Source organism: Hydra vulgaris, chromosome 12, assembly GCF_038396675.1.
Source record: "Hydra vulgaris chromosome 12, alternate assembly HydraT2T_AEP".
NCBI lineage: Eukaryota > Metazoa > Cnidaria > Hydrozoa > Anthoathecata > Hydridae > Hydra > Hydra vulgaris.
In genome coordinates, this window is record NC_088931.1 from 33,529,961 (window position 1) to 33,548,417 (window position 18,457).

Below are 18,457 nucleotides of genomic sequence, written 5' to 3' on the forward strand. Positions count from 1 at the left end.
TTAGATTCAAATTTACAACAGTGCAAATTATATTGTGTCAGCAGAACTATCTAGTAGAATTTTTTTTTAAATTGCAGAAGGTAAATGTTTTTCATTAGAATCATAATTCTCAATAAAGTATTTTGAGCTCTTGAAAGTATTGTGCATCTTTTAACTGGCAACAGGTTATTAAAAGTATACCAAACATACTTTGAGCAGTTTGAAAGGGTAATGAAAGGTAAAATAAGGCATTTAAGGACTAATTTGTTTGATACAACCAATTTAAAACTTTTAAAAACAGAGCTGGATATTTTTAAACTTTTTAAATATCCTATTGTAGTTGTTCTAGCTTAACTCGAGGCACTTAGGGCACCTAAAAAGTTACTTAGAATCAGCTATTCTGAACCCAGTGGGATTCAGAATTCAAAAGAATTAATGGATTTATTAAGGAATTAATCTCAATAAAAGAAGTCATAGAGTTTGAAAAAAAACGAGGAAAAGAAAATGTCTTTTTAAAGTTGTGATATGTTACGATATACTGTTATATTCTCAAAAGGTCAATTTGTGTATAGTAAAAAACTAATGAAACAAAACAGCAATAGAAGGGTTACAATTACACAGCAAGTGAGCTTTTATCTATTTGAAAAAATTTTATTTGAACTATTTTTATTTGAAAGAAATAGAGTTTGCAACTCAATTTTCTTAAAAAAAAATCAAATGATCTAATTGGTATTATCAGAACTAGAAAAATCTTAAATTAGAATGATTTATAGTATTATGTTGAGAATATTGCAGATCGTGCATGCATGATTTCAGGAAGAAATATATTATCATCACCTAATTGCTCAGGAGGTCAAAATAATATGCATGAACTTTTACATGATGCACTTGCCAACATATTATTGAATGGGAGACCTAATTTTTATTACTGTGACAGCAAATAAAAAAATAATAACTTAATAAAAAAAATTGTGGAAAATCTTTTCCTGATTTGGTCGCCAAAGTCTTTTTAAGATTTCTGTAAATTATTTAAAGAAGAATAAGGATGAATTTTACAGAAATCGCATTTTTACAGAAAGGGGTTTTCTGTAAAGATGCGAAGCATTGTGGTACGACTAGTAAAAGATAGATGTTCAAAAAAAAGTTAAAAAAATTCACTGATTTAGAGTTAAATAATTGTTATTTTTTAGGGTGTGTTTTTTGAAATTTCTAAGAATAGATTATAATTAGAGTTAGTATTTTTGCCTGATTTACAAAAAAAAGCCGTAGGACTTTAATAAGTTCCTTGAAAAAATACATATGGCTAAACGGGAAAGTAAAAAACAAGGTTCAAACATGTAGTAGAGATTATCTACAACTTTGATATTTATCCATACTATTTTATACAAAAAACGATTACTTTGACTAGGTAAGGGAGTAATTCACTTCGATTATGATTTACATTGACTAGGTAAGGGAGTAATTCACTTCGATTATGATTTACAAAGCTTACTAACTACATTTCAAAAATTTGTTTTACTATTTGCAGTATTTTGCAGTTTTCTACTTTATGTTTTAAAATGCTTTTTGTTTTTTTGTTCATTTTTTAAATCTAATTTATTTTTAAAAATTGTAAAAGTTTAAAAATTCTAAATTTTTGTAACAAAAAAGACGCTCTCTGCAATAGTTCGCTCTTTTTTTGATGGTAACGTAACTTTGGAGTTTCTACAATATTATAGAGTTTCTACAATATTATATATATAATATTATAAATATATTATAAACACAAAGTAATAGTAGTATATCCACAAAGTATTATAATACTTCGTGAATATACTATTACTATGTTATATTAAAATTTACAAATTTTTTGTAAATTTTATTAACCTAATCGAGTTTTAACGATTAACCTAAAAGTTTTTGAAGTTTTTTGAAAATCAAAAATTAATTTTTTGACGTATGTTTTGGTAATTTAATTTTTAAATTTCTTTATTCCGTTTCCATTACATATATACTCTCTAAAAAATAATTCATGTTTTTTTTGTACGAAGCGAAACTAATATTATTTACAATACCTAATTATTTGTAGGATAACCAGTATTATAAACTTCTTGCAACAAGTTTTATTTGACGTCATCTACTGTAATTGTAAAATCTTTACATTTTTTAATAAACCCTACATGATGATTTCTTAAAACAGTTATTTTTGAATACATGGAACAATGTTTTTAACATGGTATTTATACGTTACGATCATCGAAAACTTCCATTTGAATCTAAAAAAAAGTGGATAAAACACCAGCGTATTGAAAATGTAACAAGTTCAGATAAAGCACTATCAAATATAACTAATCCCCGTCATTCGGAAGAACTTTTTGGTGGCTATTTAGGTGAAGGTAGAATTAAACACGATGGAGAAATCAGTAACTTCGTAAACAACCGAAAAGACTCCCCTAAATATGTTTTCAAAAGGTACAACAGCGGTATGTATCTTTTTATTTATTTATCATAAAAGATTGAATTTAATAGATTTATTTAACAACTTGTACCATATTTTAATATAGTTTGTTTTCTACCATCTTTTTTCGCATAAATATTGTTTTGATTTTATGGCAAAATAGAACAAAGTTTCCGGGGAAATCAAGAAGAAAATCATTGTTTAGGCGAAAACTTGCATTTAGATAAAACGTTTGCTTGAACGTTTACGACGCGAGGCTGAAAAAGCGCAAATTTGATAAGTGCGAACTGGCATAAGTGCGAAGCAGTTGCAAAACAGGGATAAATGCAAATCAGCATAAGTGCGAATTGGCATAAACGCGTCAAATAAATTTGCAAACATTGGTATAAGTACGAATTGGCTAAAGTGCGCCGAATAAGATGCAAATATTAAAATAAGGGGGAATTGGCGTTTCGCACTTATGCCAATTTGCACTTATGCCAGCTCGCACTTGTGCCAGTTTTTGTAACTGCTTCGCATTTATGCCAGTTCGCAATTATGCAAGTTTGCACTTAAGCCAGTTCGCACTTACGTCTTTTGTACCTATAAGTTCATACTTTCAATATTCGCGCTTATTCGGTCGTCCCGTTTACGATATGAGAAAGCTTAGAAAAGTTAATTTTAAGAAATTTAAGTTTCGAATAAAACATTAAAGAAATTTTAATTTAAAGAAGTTTTAAAAAAAGTTATAACTTCAGAGAGGGTATCTAAGCTCCCTAGGAAAATTTTAATCAAAAATCAGTTGGTTAATTTTGAGTCTAGAGTATCCATTTTTCTTAACTCTAAAAATTTATGTGTAAACTTATACTGAATAAAGATTCTTTGCAAATAATTACGCAAATTGTAGTTTGGGTACAAAAAATCCAAGTTATAAGACCCTAAAACGTGAGAGCAAGAAGTTAATAAAAAATTTTTTTTTGACTATTCTCAACAAAACAACATCCATTAATAAATATTAAGTTTCATGGTAATCTTAGCGTTTAAAAAAATCAACTATGTAAAATTTGACATTTATTTATTTGATATAAGTATAAACATACAAATGAATGGAGTTTGCTCCATGTCCAGAAGTTAGCTATTTTAGACACCAAAATATGTTTGATCCGCCCCTAGTCCTATAGGCTTTGAGTTATTTTTAAAAAAGCTTTTGTTAAGATTTTGGTGTTACAAAACCAAAAATGAGTTAAAAAAAATTTTTTTTTTTTTTTCAAAATACGGAAAAGTTTCTATAAATTGATAAGTTTTAAATAAATAATAAGTTTCATATAAATTGGAAAAATTAACTTAAATAAATAAGATTAAAGCCATAAACATCAGATACATGGTTTTAAATCATTTTCTCTTAAAATTTTTTTTTTTTGACAACATTTAGGTTTTTTTTTATTTTTTTTTATATAATAATTAGCTTGAGTAATAACAGTATATCGTCGGTAAAAAGTCATTACTACGTATCTAAAAAAATGGGATTTTCGGATTTCAATACTTTTGAACTGTAATTTACGCTTCTTTTGTTAAAACCCTGTAAATCAAATACCAATAGAAATGCATTTTTTTTGTTGCAGGACACAAAACTCGCAATTCAAGTTGATTAAGATACGCCTCATTACGCGAAACTATGGTTTGTAATGCCACCTATTAAAAATTTAAGTTATTAAATTGAGAATGAATTAAGTTATTTCTAAATATCTTAAATAATTTTATTCTCTCTTTTTTCTATCTGCGAACAAGCTGCCTTGTTTGCTTTTTTGTGTTTTTGTTATTTTTTACTTAAAAACGATGTGAAAATAACTCATAATATTATGATAATTATTGGATAATTACATTAACTTCATTCTTATTTTAGTTTATTATTTAAAATAAATTTTTTTTGATTTAATTTTTTATAAAAAACCTTTCTTTTCTGAGAAATTAGTCTTCGTATGTACAAAGAGTACGTACATAGTCTAATTTTTAGTTGAGATTTTTATTGTGTTTTATTAAATTGTGTCATAATTTTTTGGTTTTTTGCTTTTGTTTTTGGTTAATTAAATTTATTTCAAGTAAATTTTAAACAATAATCGTTCGTTATGTAGAAAAACGATTTAAAATAAAGGACTCAGTGATAAGACTACAACTGTCTTCCTTTTTTCTTTGGCCATTTAATATTTATTTAAACGGCGATGCATATATACAAAAAATCACGGAATCAGTGACATGGGTATATCAAAGGTATACTAAAGATAAATTTTTTTCAAATAATTTGTACAAATATGCAAATTAAAAAACATAATTATTGATAAAGTAAGCAGCTTTGACACAGATTCCCTGATTCCCTGATTCCGTAACGCTGTAAAGATGGCGCCGTATAGATTGTGCTACTGTCGCATGATTTTTTTCACACACACTATCATGCAGAATGAATCCGTGTAAATATAACTATTTAGCTCTTAATTACAATAATAAAAATAAATAACTTAAGTAATTAATCAATTTGTTTAGACATTCACTACCCGGTTTTTAATTTTTTTTTATCAAATCAAATGTATTCTGAAATAGATTTTACATTTCATAAAATATTTACATATAGTACAAGTACTAATTTTAAGTAAACACCACAATAAGAAACTAAAACACTAAACTAAAAAACAAAACAAAAAAAACGTTAAACAGTACAATACTCAAACGAAAAACCTTTGGAATAATAATTAAGAAGTTTAAGTTGACATTTAAGTTGTTACTTGTCACTTGAAATATTTGTCACTAAATATAAATACTCATTAGTTATGCGTAATATATATATTTCTTTGGTTTCCTGGGCTTCATTTCTCAAAATAAATAAAATTTATATATGTTAATAGTTGCTAAGAATGGGCCCCTGAATTTACTAATATTTGTACATTTTACATTTAAGGTTCTGTTCTCGACCCGCTTCTCTTCTCTACACAAATGATCTTGCAAAACTTAACAAAACTTCAAAGATATTTGCCGACGATACAAAACTCTTTTTTAAAACCTTATTGCAAACTAATCTTGTTGATCTGCAGGATTGTCTAAATTTGATATACGAGTGGTCAAATACTTGATGACTTAAGTTTTATATTTCAAAATGCTGTATTATTCATTACGATCATTACAATTCATTACGATAAAACCAACCCCAATTATAATTACTTTCTGCAAAATAAAACAAACACATGGAATAAATTAATGCCTAAGAAACTGTACGAAAGAGAAATAAGCGTGATTTGGAGTCATTTTTACATCTAACCTCAAGTGGAGCACGCATATTCAAACAGTTGTCTCTAAATTTTTACAAGTTCTTGGTATGCTAAAAAAACATTCACTTTCATTGATGAAAATAAAGCTCTCAAATCATATAAAGTGTTTATAAAACCACCTTGAATATGGAGTGACTATTTGAGCTCTTTGCTAAAAATGTTTTTAGTTATATATACTTAGATATAATTAAAAACTAATATAGCTTTAGTCAAATCTGTTCGAACAAAGCAACAAAATGGGCTTCCAGCTTGAGACATCTTCTATATTGCAAAAGACTAAGAAGATTAAATCTACCATCACATGAGCTTCGGTGCCTTCAATGCAATTTAATCTAAATCTTTAAATTAATACATCTTTTTCATATAGTTATCATTATATATATCCACTAAAATGTATTAACTCCTTGTCTCGTGGTCACCATTCTAAAATAAGGCGTGAGTATCCAAACCCATTACAATTGATTGTGTCTTCTAAGACACAATCATTTGTATAATAAATCAGCAAAATTCTGGGACGAACTACCAGAAAGATAACTTTCTAATTCACTGTACTTTCTTTCAAAAGTAGACTAAAAGTAGACAAATATTTACAAAACTGGTTATAATAGTGATTTACTTGGTCACTGTTTTACATAACATACATTATCTATAAATTTACGGCTATAAATAAATAAATATTTTAAGAAATATTAGTTTAATGTAATCGAAATATAATTTTTAATAATAAAAATATTATCCAAAAATTTAGATGAAGATAGCAGTCAATATTCTTCAAGCTTGTCGCTTCTTGATGATTCGGAATATCATTCGAAAAGAAAAAAACTAAAAAACGAAGAAATAGTCGGCAATATCGAAGAACCAACAGTTTTTAAAAAAGATCATCATTATGATCTTGGTTCATTAAACAACATCGTAAAAAAAATTGATGTAGAAAAAAAAAAACGTCAACAAGAACGAATGGGAGACGAGTTTGCGGGAATCAAAGCAAGAGTTGCAAATATTTTCGATTCATTTTGCCAAAACTGCTCTCACGAAAACTTGACAGCTTCAAGACTAAAATTTTCAAAAAATAATAGTTTACAGACTGCATTTGAAAATCAGATCTCGGCAATACTTGCTACCTATTCGGAATTATGTATTGATCGTGAAGATATTCTAAGAGACGTGTTTTTTTCTTTCAATGAAAACAACTGTTCAAAGCAATTGCAAGATTCAATCTTTGAAAATGTTGAAAACATTTCTTCAGAGATATCAACAGCAATAAAAGATACTAATAACCGATTGAATATCCTCCAAAATCTTTTTAAGAGATTCATAGGAATTACAAGTAAAACAAATTTGCTTCAAACGTCGCAAAAGAATAATCGCGAGTTGGAATTAAAAAAATTAGTTGTTGAACAATTTAAAAAAATTCACAAAATCAAAATGGAGACGAAAGAAAGAGCAGATACTTGGAAGTATGCTGCAGACGAGATTGTTAGTGTACTAAGATCAGTTAGACAAGAAGGTCTTGTTGATTTTCAACGTCTTGAAAAAGAGTTTTTAAAGCTGGTTCACGAGTTTAATAATCAAAAAGAAATATTAGAAGATACTTTAACGAAATTTGAAAATCAAAAAATAACAATACAAAAGCTGCAAAAGGAACAGGAAACAAAAAAAAATGAGCGCATTCTTGTGCAAAAAGAATTTGATCAATGCAAAGAAAATCTTAAAAATACAGAAACTAAGTATATAAATCTTGAGACAAGGTATACTAGCCTTGAAGTAGCACTTAAAGAAACTTTATTAAAGTGCACCAATCTTGAAGAATCGCTTGCAAAAGCCAATGAACTCTTAGAACAAGTAACAGTTGACACTTTTTCCAATATTAAAACGGAGGAAAGTGAGTTGTTACGTCACGCTAATGAAAAACGAGAAAATTGCGTTGAAACGGTAGAAAAAAGTTTGTTTGTTCATGAAGAAGATCGCACGTTAAATCTTAAAAAAAGTTCCATATTATTTAATCAAGCAGAAACAAGTCAGATAAAAGAAGAAAATCAGTTTAAATGTAATAAGTGTGCACACTTAAACAATAAAATTGAGTCGTTAAATGCGGAGATTATCGCAATGAAGAACTTAAAAAGTAATCATTTGCCCTCTTTCCAAAAAAACAATGTACCTGGAAGGGACGCAAATGAGATATATAATCTTCAACCTAATGAAGGTCAAATTATTTTAGAAAACATTACAAAAGCTTCTGTTAGTATTTCTAATAGCAATATGCCATTAAATCAATCAACTGTCGAAATCGTATCAGCACTAGTCTCGCACAAAACCAAAGTTATAGATGTCTTTACTCAAACAGATTCATCGTATCCCGCATTTAAAAATAACAGAGATAACAAAAGAATTAACAAAAATAACGAAATTTATAAAAACATTAATCATCCTACAAACAGAGAAAGTGATACAAATAGCAAAACTGATGAGCATGGCAATAAGAATACAGTTGGCAAAGAGAATAATACTGATATTAACAATTTAGTAAGCAACACGGATGAACAAATTGAGTTATCTAATAAATTAGTTTCCAATGTACAACCAAAGGTATCTCTTTTAGAAAAAATTAAAAATTTGATTAAAAATAATGAAGTTCCGAATGATATGAAATCTGTCACTGACATGAAACCTCCAACTAACGTTTTATCTTCCATTGAAAAGGCATTTCCAATTGAGCCGGTATCTTTAATTGAAAAAAAATCTCAAGTTGACACAAATTCAAAAAGCAACATTAAACTAACAAGCTCTAAAACAGATATTAAAGTGATTCATAACCCGTCAACTTCGTCTGCGGTACTTAACCCGTTAACTACGTCTGAGTTAGTTGAAAATATTTCAAATCTTAAAGAGAATAAAACAAATCAACCTGCTTTTGAGAAAGAGCCAATTCAAAGAAAATGGACTGAAAGTGGATTCTTTGAAGAGAATAACTTTCCAAAGGAAAATATGGAAACGCAAAATACGGAAAGTCATTCGGAAAAAAATAAATTTCATTTATTAAGTCAAATATTACGTTTCCTGAACGAGATAACTAAATCCAAACATTTAAGTGATAAAGTCAAAATCTCTATTGCTAAAGACATAAGCGATAAGGCGGTTAAAACGAAAGAACTATATTTTTTTGGAGAACAGATTAATGATATTCTTAGCGCACTATCAAATGAATATACTCGTTCTCCGACTAAATTGGCTAAAAAACAATCTGTTGTTAAATTACCTGAAATTAGAAAAAATCAAAATTACGAAAGTTCAACAGTAACACCATTACCATTTATAAAAAAAGAAGAACCCCAAGTTGGGTTTCGGCTTCCTGAAATTCAGACGTCTAACCGCCATTCAAATCAATTAAACGGGATCACTCGATATTTGACTTCAAAAGAAAAAAAGTTAGAACTTTTAGAAAGAAAACGAACAAAATTTTTTAATCGACATAAAAAAATGATTGAAAAACTTAAAGCAAGCGGAGCAGGCATGAAACAAATTTATACAATACTAGGATTTTCTCTCAAGTAAATTTTTTTAATTTCTTAAGTATATAATTTTATTTTTTACTAAAAACGAAACAATATATATTGAGTGAATAAAATATCTGAAATTTTTTAGTGGTATTGAAGAAAACTTTTTTGAAGAAAAATTAAACCAAGATATAAGTATTACAATAAACAGATCAAAAAAAAAAGATTCGGATTCTGATGCAGTAGCAAGGATTGACCACCAACAATCTCACGTCTCACTATCAAATAACAACTTAATTAATGTAAGTTATAGTTTATAAACAATAAACTCATTGCAAATTACTTCTGGTAACAAGACAAGCAGGGGTGGTTTCAAAGGGGTGGGATCACGACTGTATTCTTCAAAAAACCGACTATAGGTTGTAACTTACAGTCGATTTTTTCAGGAATACAGTCGGCATTAGATACATGTTAATCAACATATTTTTAGTTTTAAGGACTTTTATATTAAAAGGCGGTCGGTACTTTTTAAAGGTTTACCCCCTCCTTCCCATTTTCCTAAAATTGGGCCAAATTTTTTTCCTAAAATTGGTACTGAAGACAAGCTATATATTTTAATGTTCCCACTGATGTCAAATGACGGTTTTTAAACTAAAATTTATATAATAATATTTCTATAACTTTTATATTCAACTATTATATTTTTGTAAAAGGATATGCTTAGATAAATCCTTAAACTAAATAAGTTAAATTTAAAAATCTTAAAATTGCCGAACCGGCAAACCAAATATTAGGCTTGTCAACGCAATAAGAAAAGATTAGAGACATGTTTAATGTTTTTATAAAGACAAAATAGTCAAAAAAATAATTTTTTATATACTTACTATTTTATTTATATTTGCTATATCTTAGAAATAAGTATAAATTTATTAATTATAAAAAAAAACTGTAACTAGCTAAATAAATCTAACAACACTCGTGGCAAATTTGTTGCCTTTATTTATTGCTCTCTATTATTAAAATAGTATACATATTATACTTCTTATTAGTATTATAAATTTTAAAGCAAACAGCTAGTTGAACGAATGTTGGCATTGCGTTTGCATATGAGTGGCCACTTGCTGGGCCAACGTTGGCATTGTTCAAATGTCAATAGTTAGATGTTTTTGTTTAACTAATTTGACCCGACATAACGTTACAGTTGGCTTTGTATTGGCATAAAGTTGATTGCTTATCTTACTAAAGTTGGCATACTTTATTTTTCAATAGATTGGCGTTACATTGGTGCATTAAAGCTCAAACTGGGGATTTCAAATCATACTCTAAAACTTTATCATTTTTTTGCTAACAGCAAATACATTCTTTTATGAAAACGTTTTTTTTGTAAGACGTTCAAACTAGTCAGTCAAAAGAACTATAATACAATCAAAAATATTTAATAATGACTCATTATTAAATATTTTTGATTGCATTTTAGTTTATTATTGATTATGCTAGATTATGTTAAACTATGTTAGATTATGCTAGATTATGTTAAACTATGTTAGATTATGCTAGATTATGTTAAACTATGTTAGATTATGGTACTTTTCTTAACTTATTGTTATTTTATGTAAATAATATATTTATTAGTTTTTTTAAATATTTTTTCTTAGTTTTACCCAGGCACGCCCGAAGGGCCTAAGGGCAGGGGTGGCAAACCAAAACACAAGGGCACTTGCCAAAATATCAACACAATATTTTACTACATATAATGTCTAATATAAATAAACCTTTTACTTAACCCTACCGTTCTCCAGAAAATACACACAATAAAATGTCACTTTGTCTACTACTTTTACATTACGAATTGCGTGTACAGTGCAATTACCACTAAAGGTTATACAAGGGCGTATTTGAGTTGAGACCATGGGGGGAAGGAGGGCGGAACTAAATTTTCTTCAATACCAACTAAAAATAATTTACAATCGATTACCTATAGCTTTGTTCCTGTTACTCATTCGCGTTTCGCGTAAATAAATAAAAATCAAATTGAATCGAATTAAATATTTATTTAACATTATATATATATACAAAATATATACCAACATAAGGTTGGTAGTCAAATACTTAAATAAAAAAGTCCATATTTTTCTTTTTTCTTTTAGAAAATATTTCAATTATATCATCAATGGATATAATAATATGCCTGCGAACATGCAGCAAAATCAAACCCATTAATCGATTTTGGCCTATTCTCAATCTTAACCATGTTTTCAATCTACAAAAATATGTTTTTGGCCAATTTATAGTTCATAGTATCAGTAATTTTATTTGAATTTCATACAGTTTCTTTTTTTAGTACAAAGTAACCAACGTCGGTAGTAAATTCATTACACACATTCATTGATGTACTTACAATAGGTGGTTAACTATTCTGATCTTTAACTCCTTGCAGACACTGAGGAATATCTAGAAAATTTGATAGTTTTTCAATATCGACATTTGATTTACTCGAATTCGGAGAAATATCATTAGTAATTTCATTTTTCGGGCGTTTGTCCAGCCATTTTGATAATAAACTTTATGTAGCATTGCGTTTACTCATATTAACATTATTAGTTATGCTTTTATTAAAATTAAATACATATAAACTCAAAACAAAATGCAAAGTACAATAAAGTTTAGTAATGAATAGTAATACAATTTAAATTTAGTCATTATCACTACCTACTTTATATCATGGCTGAATTCTTAGTATAAGTTAATCGGTAATACCACAGATTTTATGATACTGGCTCTGTTCAATTGGGATGCAAACAAAAACCACAGTAATAAGGTTCTGTAATAATACGAACCGTATTACTACCGTATTATACGGTATACAGTGCTGGCAAAAAGTCTTGCAACAAGGCACAATTTTACACAAATCAATGTTTACAATGTGTACACAAATGCAAAAAGTCTTGCAACATCATAATTGCTTTTCATAATTACTTCCAAAAACAATAATACTTCAAAAAATATTATATTTTCACCGAAAACAAGTTCAATTATTTTTTATTACATTGTATAATCATTTTAAACAGATGTACTATTAATATTTGGTAAGATATCCTTTGTTTTTTAACACAGCACTAATTCGTTTGGGCATGGATTTGGCAAGATTTTCACATAGTCCTGATGTAATTTTTGTACACCATACATGACGAATAGCATTTTTTAAACCATCTAATGAACTGCAGTTCTTAGCAGATACACGCTTCTTGATTAACATCCAAAGATTTTCCATTGGGTTGAGATCTGGAGAATTTCCAGGCCAATCAAGGAACTGTATGTTTTTTGATCCAAGCCACTGCTTCACAGACTTCGCAGTGTGGCAAGGTGCTGAATCATGTTGAAAAATTGTGCACTGATGAATAATCATGAAATTGATTAGAGATTCATCCAAAACGTTGAGGTATTTTTTTGCATTCATAGTTTCTCCTTTGGGCAAAAAGTATCAATCTCCAAGGCCATGAGCAGAAAAACAACCCCACACCATTACAGAAGGTGAATGCTTCACAGTTTTGCATGTGTATTTAGGATTGGTAGGATTAGAACTAGTAGGTCGACGAACAAAAAGCTTAACATCAGAGAACTGACGAAACGTGGACTCATCACTGAACATCACCTGTATCCACTGCTCTTCTGTCCAATCTTGATGCTTCTTGCAGAACTCAATGCACTTTTTCCTCATCTTTTCAGTTACTAATGGCTTCTTAAATGGCCTTCGTGCAAGTAAGTTTAATTCCGCAGAAAGTCTGTGACGGATTGTGCGCTTTGAGACATTAGAAAGTGTTGGTATGCTGTTCTGTAGGTCACCAGAGGTTATTGAAGGATTCATCTTGACCATTGTTACCATCCTGAGGTCAGTACGCTGTGAAGTGACTCTCGGACATCCAGACCTCTTTTTAGGAGACAGGGGGATAACCTGCTTTACAACACGCCCAATTGTAGTGCGTTCAACCATGTAAATTGTTGCAATGTCTGCATGAAACATACCACTTTTAGCAAGACGTTAAATGCATGCTTTTTCTTCTTTACTAAGCTGCCGAATCTTAGCCATGATTTTCACTGAATTAACTGTTTAAGCTACAAAATTGTCTTTATAAATATATTTATACCTAAAGATAAAAATATAAGATAATAAAACTGAGCCTACTGGCGTGGAAACATTGATTTTTGTAAAATTGTGCCTTGTTGCAAGACTTTTTGCCAGCACTGTCGAAGATTATCTTCTATGCCGTGCAAAAACTATGAATATTATCATCACGACAAAATCAGTGTAACCACAGTGCAGGCATAAAGTTCTTATTAAGTATGATATCATTACGATTTACGATCTTCATCAAATAATTCAAATAAATTCAAATAAATTATTAATTAATGTATTATTTAGAAAAAAATACGAGCTACGCGGGGGGTGGGGGTGCGATTGCCCCCTTTGCAACTCCCGCACCCCCTCAAATACGCTCTTAAGGTTACAACAGGCTATTAACAGTCTACTAAATAAATCAACTGTTTCTTAGCTACTTTCTAGATGACAATAGTACATTTCATCCTATGCAATTCTTAGCTTTACAAGGTGCTAGAACTATTTCAAGTGTATGTGCCGAAATATTTCATTCTGCTATCATTCATTTCAATGAACTGTTTGGCAATTTTTTTAATGTTAATTTTGTCGCAAACATGATGTTTTTCAGGTAATTGCCTCCAGTTTTTGACCTAACCCATGTTTTTACTCTGTTCATTATACTAAAGCTTGTTTCACATGATGATGTTGATAGAGGTATGGTGTAGTAAAGCTTCATTAATTTGTGTATTTATTTATTGGCGACTTTTGCAGCTGGCATGGCATGGCAAAATATCTGCAATAGTTGCTACTCTTGAAACACTCTGTATTTTGATTGATGCAATAGTATTGTACAGGCTAATAATTGTTGGTAGCCCCTTCAACTCAACTTTTAGTTCCAAGATGTCGATATCATTAAAAAATGGCATTCCAGATAATAACGGTGGGGAACCTTGTTTATTCACCAATGAAATTAAAACTTCTTTTATATTTTTTACAGTTGTTAATACGTCCTGTTCAAATCTCTTAAACTGTTTTAAATAGCACCAATTGCTTCAGAATAAGATTTGTTTTTGCTCTGATTTGACAGAACTAGTCATTGCACCGCCCAATGTAAGCTTCTCACTAACTACTGAATCGCGTAATGTTTTAGGTATTACTTTTTGTTTCTGCGTAACTTCAGTTTCAGACTCATTATCTTGCTTAATACCAAGTTGTTGTTTTTTCGTCTTTAAAATTCTATTAAATTCCTTATCTGATCTAAGTTCTGCAAATCTCTGGGACGCATTTCGAATGCAGAATACTGCGACATTACCTGTCAGATTAATTTCTTGTAACTGCTTCGATAGATTCTTTAGAATAGTAAAAAATTCAAAAGTGCTTTGCAATTCCAAAAAGTGTTTTTACTGATAAAAGCTGAGATAATGAATCTTTAATTTGTGCTCTTGTTTCTGCAGCAATAGTCTTGTCATTCTGAAGACTGTTCAATATTATACGGAGTTCTGCAATCTTCTCCAACACCACTTGTATTGCTTTTGTTCGTGTTGTCCATCGAGTTATTGACATAGACATCCGTAGCAATATTCTTTATTCATCTGATTCAGACTCACGCAATATATCCTGTTGAATTTGTGCGAAAAATGCAACACGCTTTGGATATGCCCCAACAATTGTATATATTGACTGGACAATGCTGAGAGAATCTGACAGTAGTGTTGATATTGCATATGTATCCTTAACAATCAACTCGCTGCAATGTGCCATGCAATCAAAATATTGTGCTTGCTATCCAAAAATATTTTTCAGTTTTGCTGCATTTTATAACTGATGTTCCATCAAAGCCATATCCGGCAACTTTTGTATATTCCAAGTTGCACCTCAAAAGGATATCTTAAATGTGTCACCAAGGCATCTGAAGAAAGACCGTTGACCATTCATACACTCCGATATAATCTTCATTCACTTCATAGTTGTCACTGCAAGTTCTTATATTAAACGACATTTGTTCCTTCTTAGTAATATCTGAGGATTCATCTGCAAGTACCGAATAGAAATGATCAGTTCAACATTCTGCCTTCGTGCTTCTGAGGTAAGAAGTTGTTCTTGCTCTTGCAAAATGTTGAGAGAAAGCATAATGGTTTTCAATCATCAACATTTCTTATGCCTTGTCACTTTTACTCTTATCCAAATTAAACTGTTAAATATTAGATTCTTTATCATCATTACTTTTTATAGCTACACCCTGTCGAAGCAATGTTTTCAATGTTCCGAAATGAGCTAGCAAGCCTTTTCTTCGAACTACTTGCTTTTCCATGTATATTCGGTCAATTCTAGCATTAATTATTGTAAACTTTATATTTTCTTTCACAATCTTTAGAGCATTTGCAGCCTTATGAACACTGGAGTCCTCGTGATCTTTTAGTGCTGTTGCAGATTTGCTCCATGTTCTACATTCTTTCCCGACTCCATGCTAGAACACTCCACTTGAACATGAATCACAATTTGTACAGGTTTCAGAAAAGACAGTTTTTAGTGATCGATCATAAAATAACCAACTAAACTCATCAAACCAAGCCTTAATACAAGTTCTTCTATTTCTGTCACTGTTTTTATTATCAATTTCACTGAAATCCTCCGCTTTTTTAACAAGATTTTCCGTTAGAATTTCACCAACTTTAGCATCGGACTCCCGTTTTTCTGTATTTTCTACTTTTTGACTGCCTAGTCACTTTTATCCTGATTCTGTAGTTCACCGTGATGGTTATCTGGCTTCACCGGTTCAGCTGTTGTTTTTTTCAACAAAGTAATAATTTTGATCTGATGAAGTGATGCTGCTGCTTTTGATAATTCCTTAGTTTTTTTCTTTTGAAGTCTTTCGGCATGACCGTTCAATGGTTAAAACCGTTACATTTATGTTAAGATTACGATTAAGAAATAAAGTACTAAGAGATATAAACTTTTACGCAAATAATCGTCGAAAATAATCACCACTCAAAAATAATCATTTAAAATAAAAATACTAACGGAAAAAACTATTGCCATATTTGTTTTATCACTGTATATTGTCTTCACAATGTGTTCCTTTTTTTTTCTCTTTTTCTCGAAAATAAAGAGTTAAAGTATAATAACAAAAATTTGTAACGTATGTCGATAGCCAGAAGAATAAAATTTAATATAACATATTTTATTTAATTTCGAATGGATTTTCGGAAACATATTAGTTCTAAACGTGATTGCGATTTACAAAAAATTCTATTACCCCGGTCTGAGTTGTTTCTAAGTTGCGCCACTGCTGCCTATTGATTCTGGGCCCTTTTTTTCTCTTCAATAAAATATTTTTTAAAGTTTCGTTTAAATCAATTTTAAATTGTTTTCTCTTTAAAAAATTCGAAAAAAAATTAATCTATTACCACCTATCCCACCTAGTTACCAGTTCCAGTTGGTAAATATTGATAATAAAATATTGACAATGAAATGTTGGATAATAAAATGATTTTAAACCACAAAAACTTACCATACCTATTTCCTAGAAAGGGCACATTCATGCTACCCTTGCCACCGCATCCAAAAGGGCAGGAGAAGCAGTTGCTACCCTAGGCTACCCTATTCCGGCGTGCCTGGTTATACCAAATAGAGTTTTTTTTTTTATTAAAAAAAGGTTAGAAGTTTAAGGTTAGAAGTTTAAGGTTAAAAGTTTAAGGTTAGAAGTTTAAGGTTAGAAGTTTAAGGTTAGAAGTTTAAGGTTAGAAGTTTAAGGTTAGAAATTTAAGGTTAAAAGACTACTTGTAGCACAGCAATATTTTACAAATAATGCAATGTCTCTAAAATACCTTCAAAAATCTTTCAATTTTATTTTAGTAAAATTAACCATAACCAGAGCTGTCCCAAAGAGATCTTAAAAAAAGGTCCTCGTTTACAGATGACCCTGACCACAAGTGCTCAACAAAGTTTTCAGATAACAACTTTGTTGTTCCAAAATACAATTTAAAATTAACTTTCTATTCAATTACCGCAGTATTTAATTGAATACGGCAGTATTTAATTGAATGGGAAGCTATTTTTAAATTGTTAATAAGATTGCGGACCTTATTTTTGGAAAAAATTTCCAGATATTATCAAAAAAAAAGACTACACTAGAGCAATTTAACAGTGAATCAAAACGATTATTATTGTTCATGGATCTCAATACACCCCACTTTAAATGCTTCTTTTAAAATAATATATCTTAATAAAAAACAACAGATTTATTTATATTATTTAAAGATGATGTTAAAATTCATCTAGTGATTATGTTAGTTATGAAATTTTATTTTTTTTATTTTAGAATTTTTGTTTATATATTTCTTAAAATTTTAGCAATCAGAAACAATAACTTAATTATTTGTTATTTTGTATTTCTTTTTTCTCTTTGTTATTTTACTTCATTCCTAATTGTGGTTTTTATTATATAATTGTAAGATAAATGTACCAGTAATTAACTTGGTTGATTTACCTCTAGAAAAATGAAACAACAGTTAATTACTAACATAAAATCATGCTTTTTTAAAGCATGATTTATGTTAGTAATTTACCATCGTTTCATTTTTCTGTAATGACCATCCTTTGCTTTAGTAGTTGACCATATGTTCGATAAGAGAAAAATTTAAGCAGTGATAATAATTTATTTTATTTCGGTGAATATAACATTGCAAAGAAATATTAAATATTTTTGAAGTGATGCACAATATAACATTTTATTTCTGATATAATTTATAACCCACATTGACACAAGTTTGGGTAGCAGATTTTCATTAGATTTGTTCCCTTATATATATACAAGCTTATCTTACTTATCTGGCCACCGATAAGAAGAAATACCACCTTTATCCATTGTCTCATAGCCATCACTTCCCTTTAGTAACTCATCTGAAGAGTTTGTATAGCAGTAAGAATTTTCACCATTGCTAAGCTCAAGAATAAAAATTGATAAATCTGACTCTTCATACCTTTTTTGTTTCTTGATTTTTTGAATAATTTTCTTTACTTTTTTTTCTCTCTCATCCTCTTTCATTTTCTCATCTTTTTTTTCTTTCCTTTTCAGATATTCTTTTTAGTTAAAAAAGTATATGAAAAATGATGATTTAGTAAATCATAAAAACATGAAATGTGTATATTACGA

General features: G+C 29.4%; 1 protein-coding gene across 1 annotated transcript in view; it reads left to right on the forward strand.

Annotated features, from left to right (window-relative positions):
• LOC100203155 (cytadherence high molecular weight protein 2) overlaps window positions 1-18,457 on the forward strand; it is a 32,899-nt gene that overhangs the window by 12,508 nt on the left and 1,934 nt on the right. Inside the window, exons 2-4 of the mRNA XM_065812997.1 lie at window positions 2,048-2,441; window positions 6,461-9,260; window positions 9,355-9,508. Coding sequence (XP_065669069.1) covers window positions 2,192-2,441; window positions 6,461-9,260; window positions 9,355-9,508 — 3,204 coding nt within the window. The 5' untranslated portion in view covers window positions 2,048-2,191. The remainder of the gene's footprint in view (window positions 1-2,047; window positions 2,442-6,460; window positions 9,261-9,354; window positions 9,509-18,457) is intronic.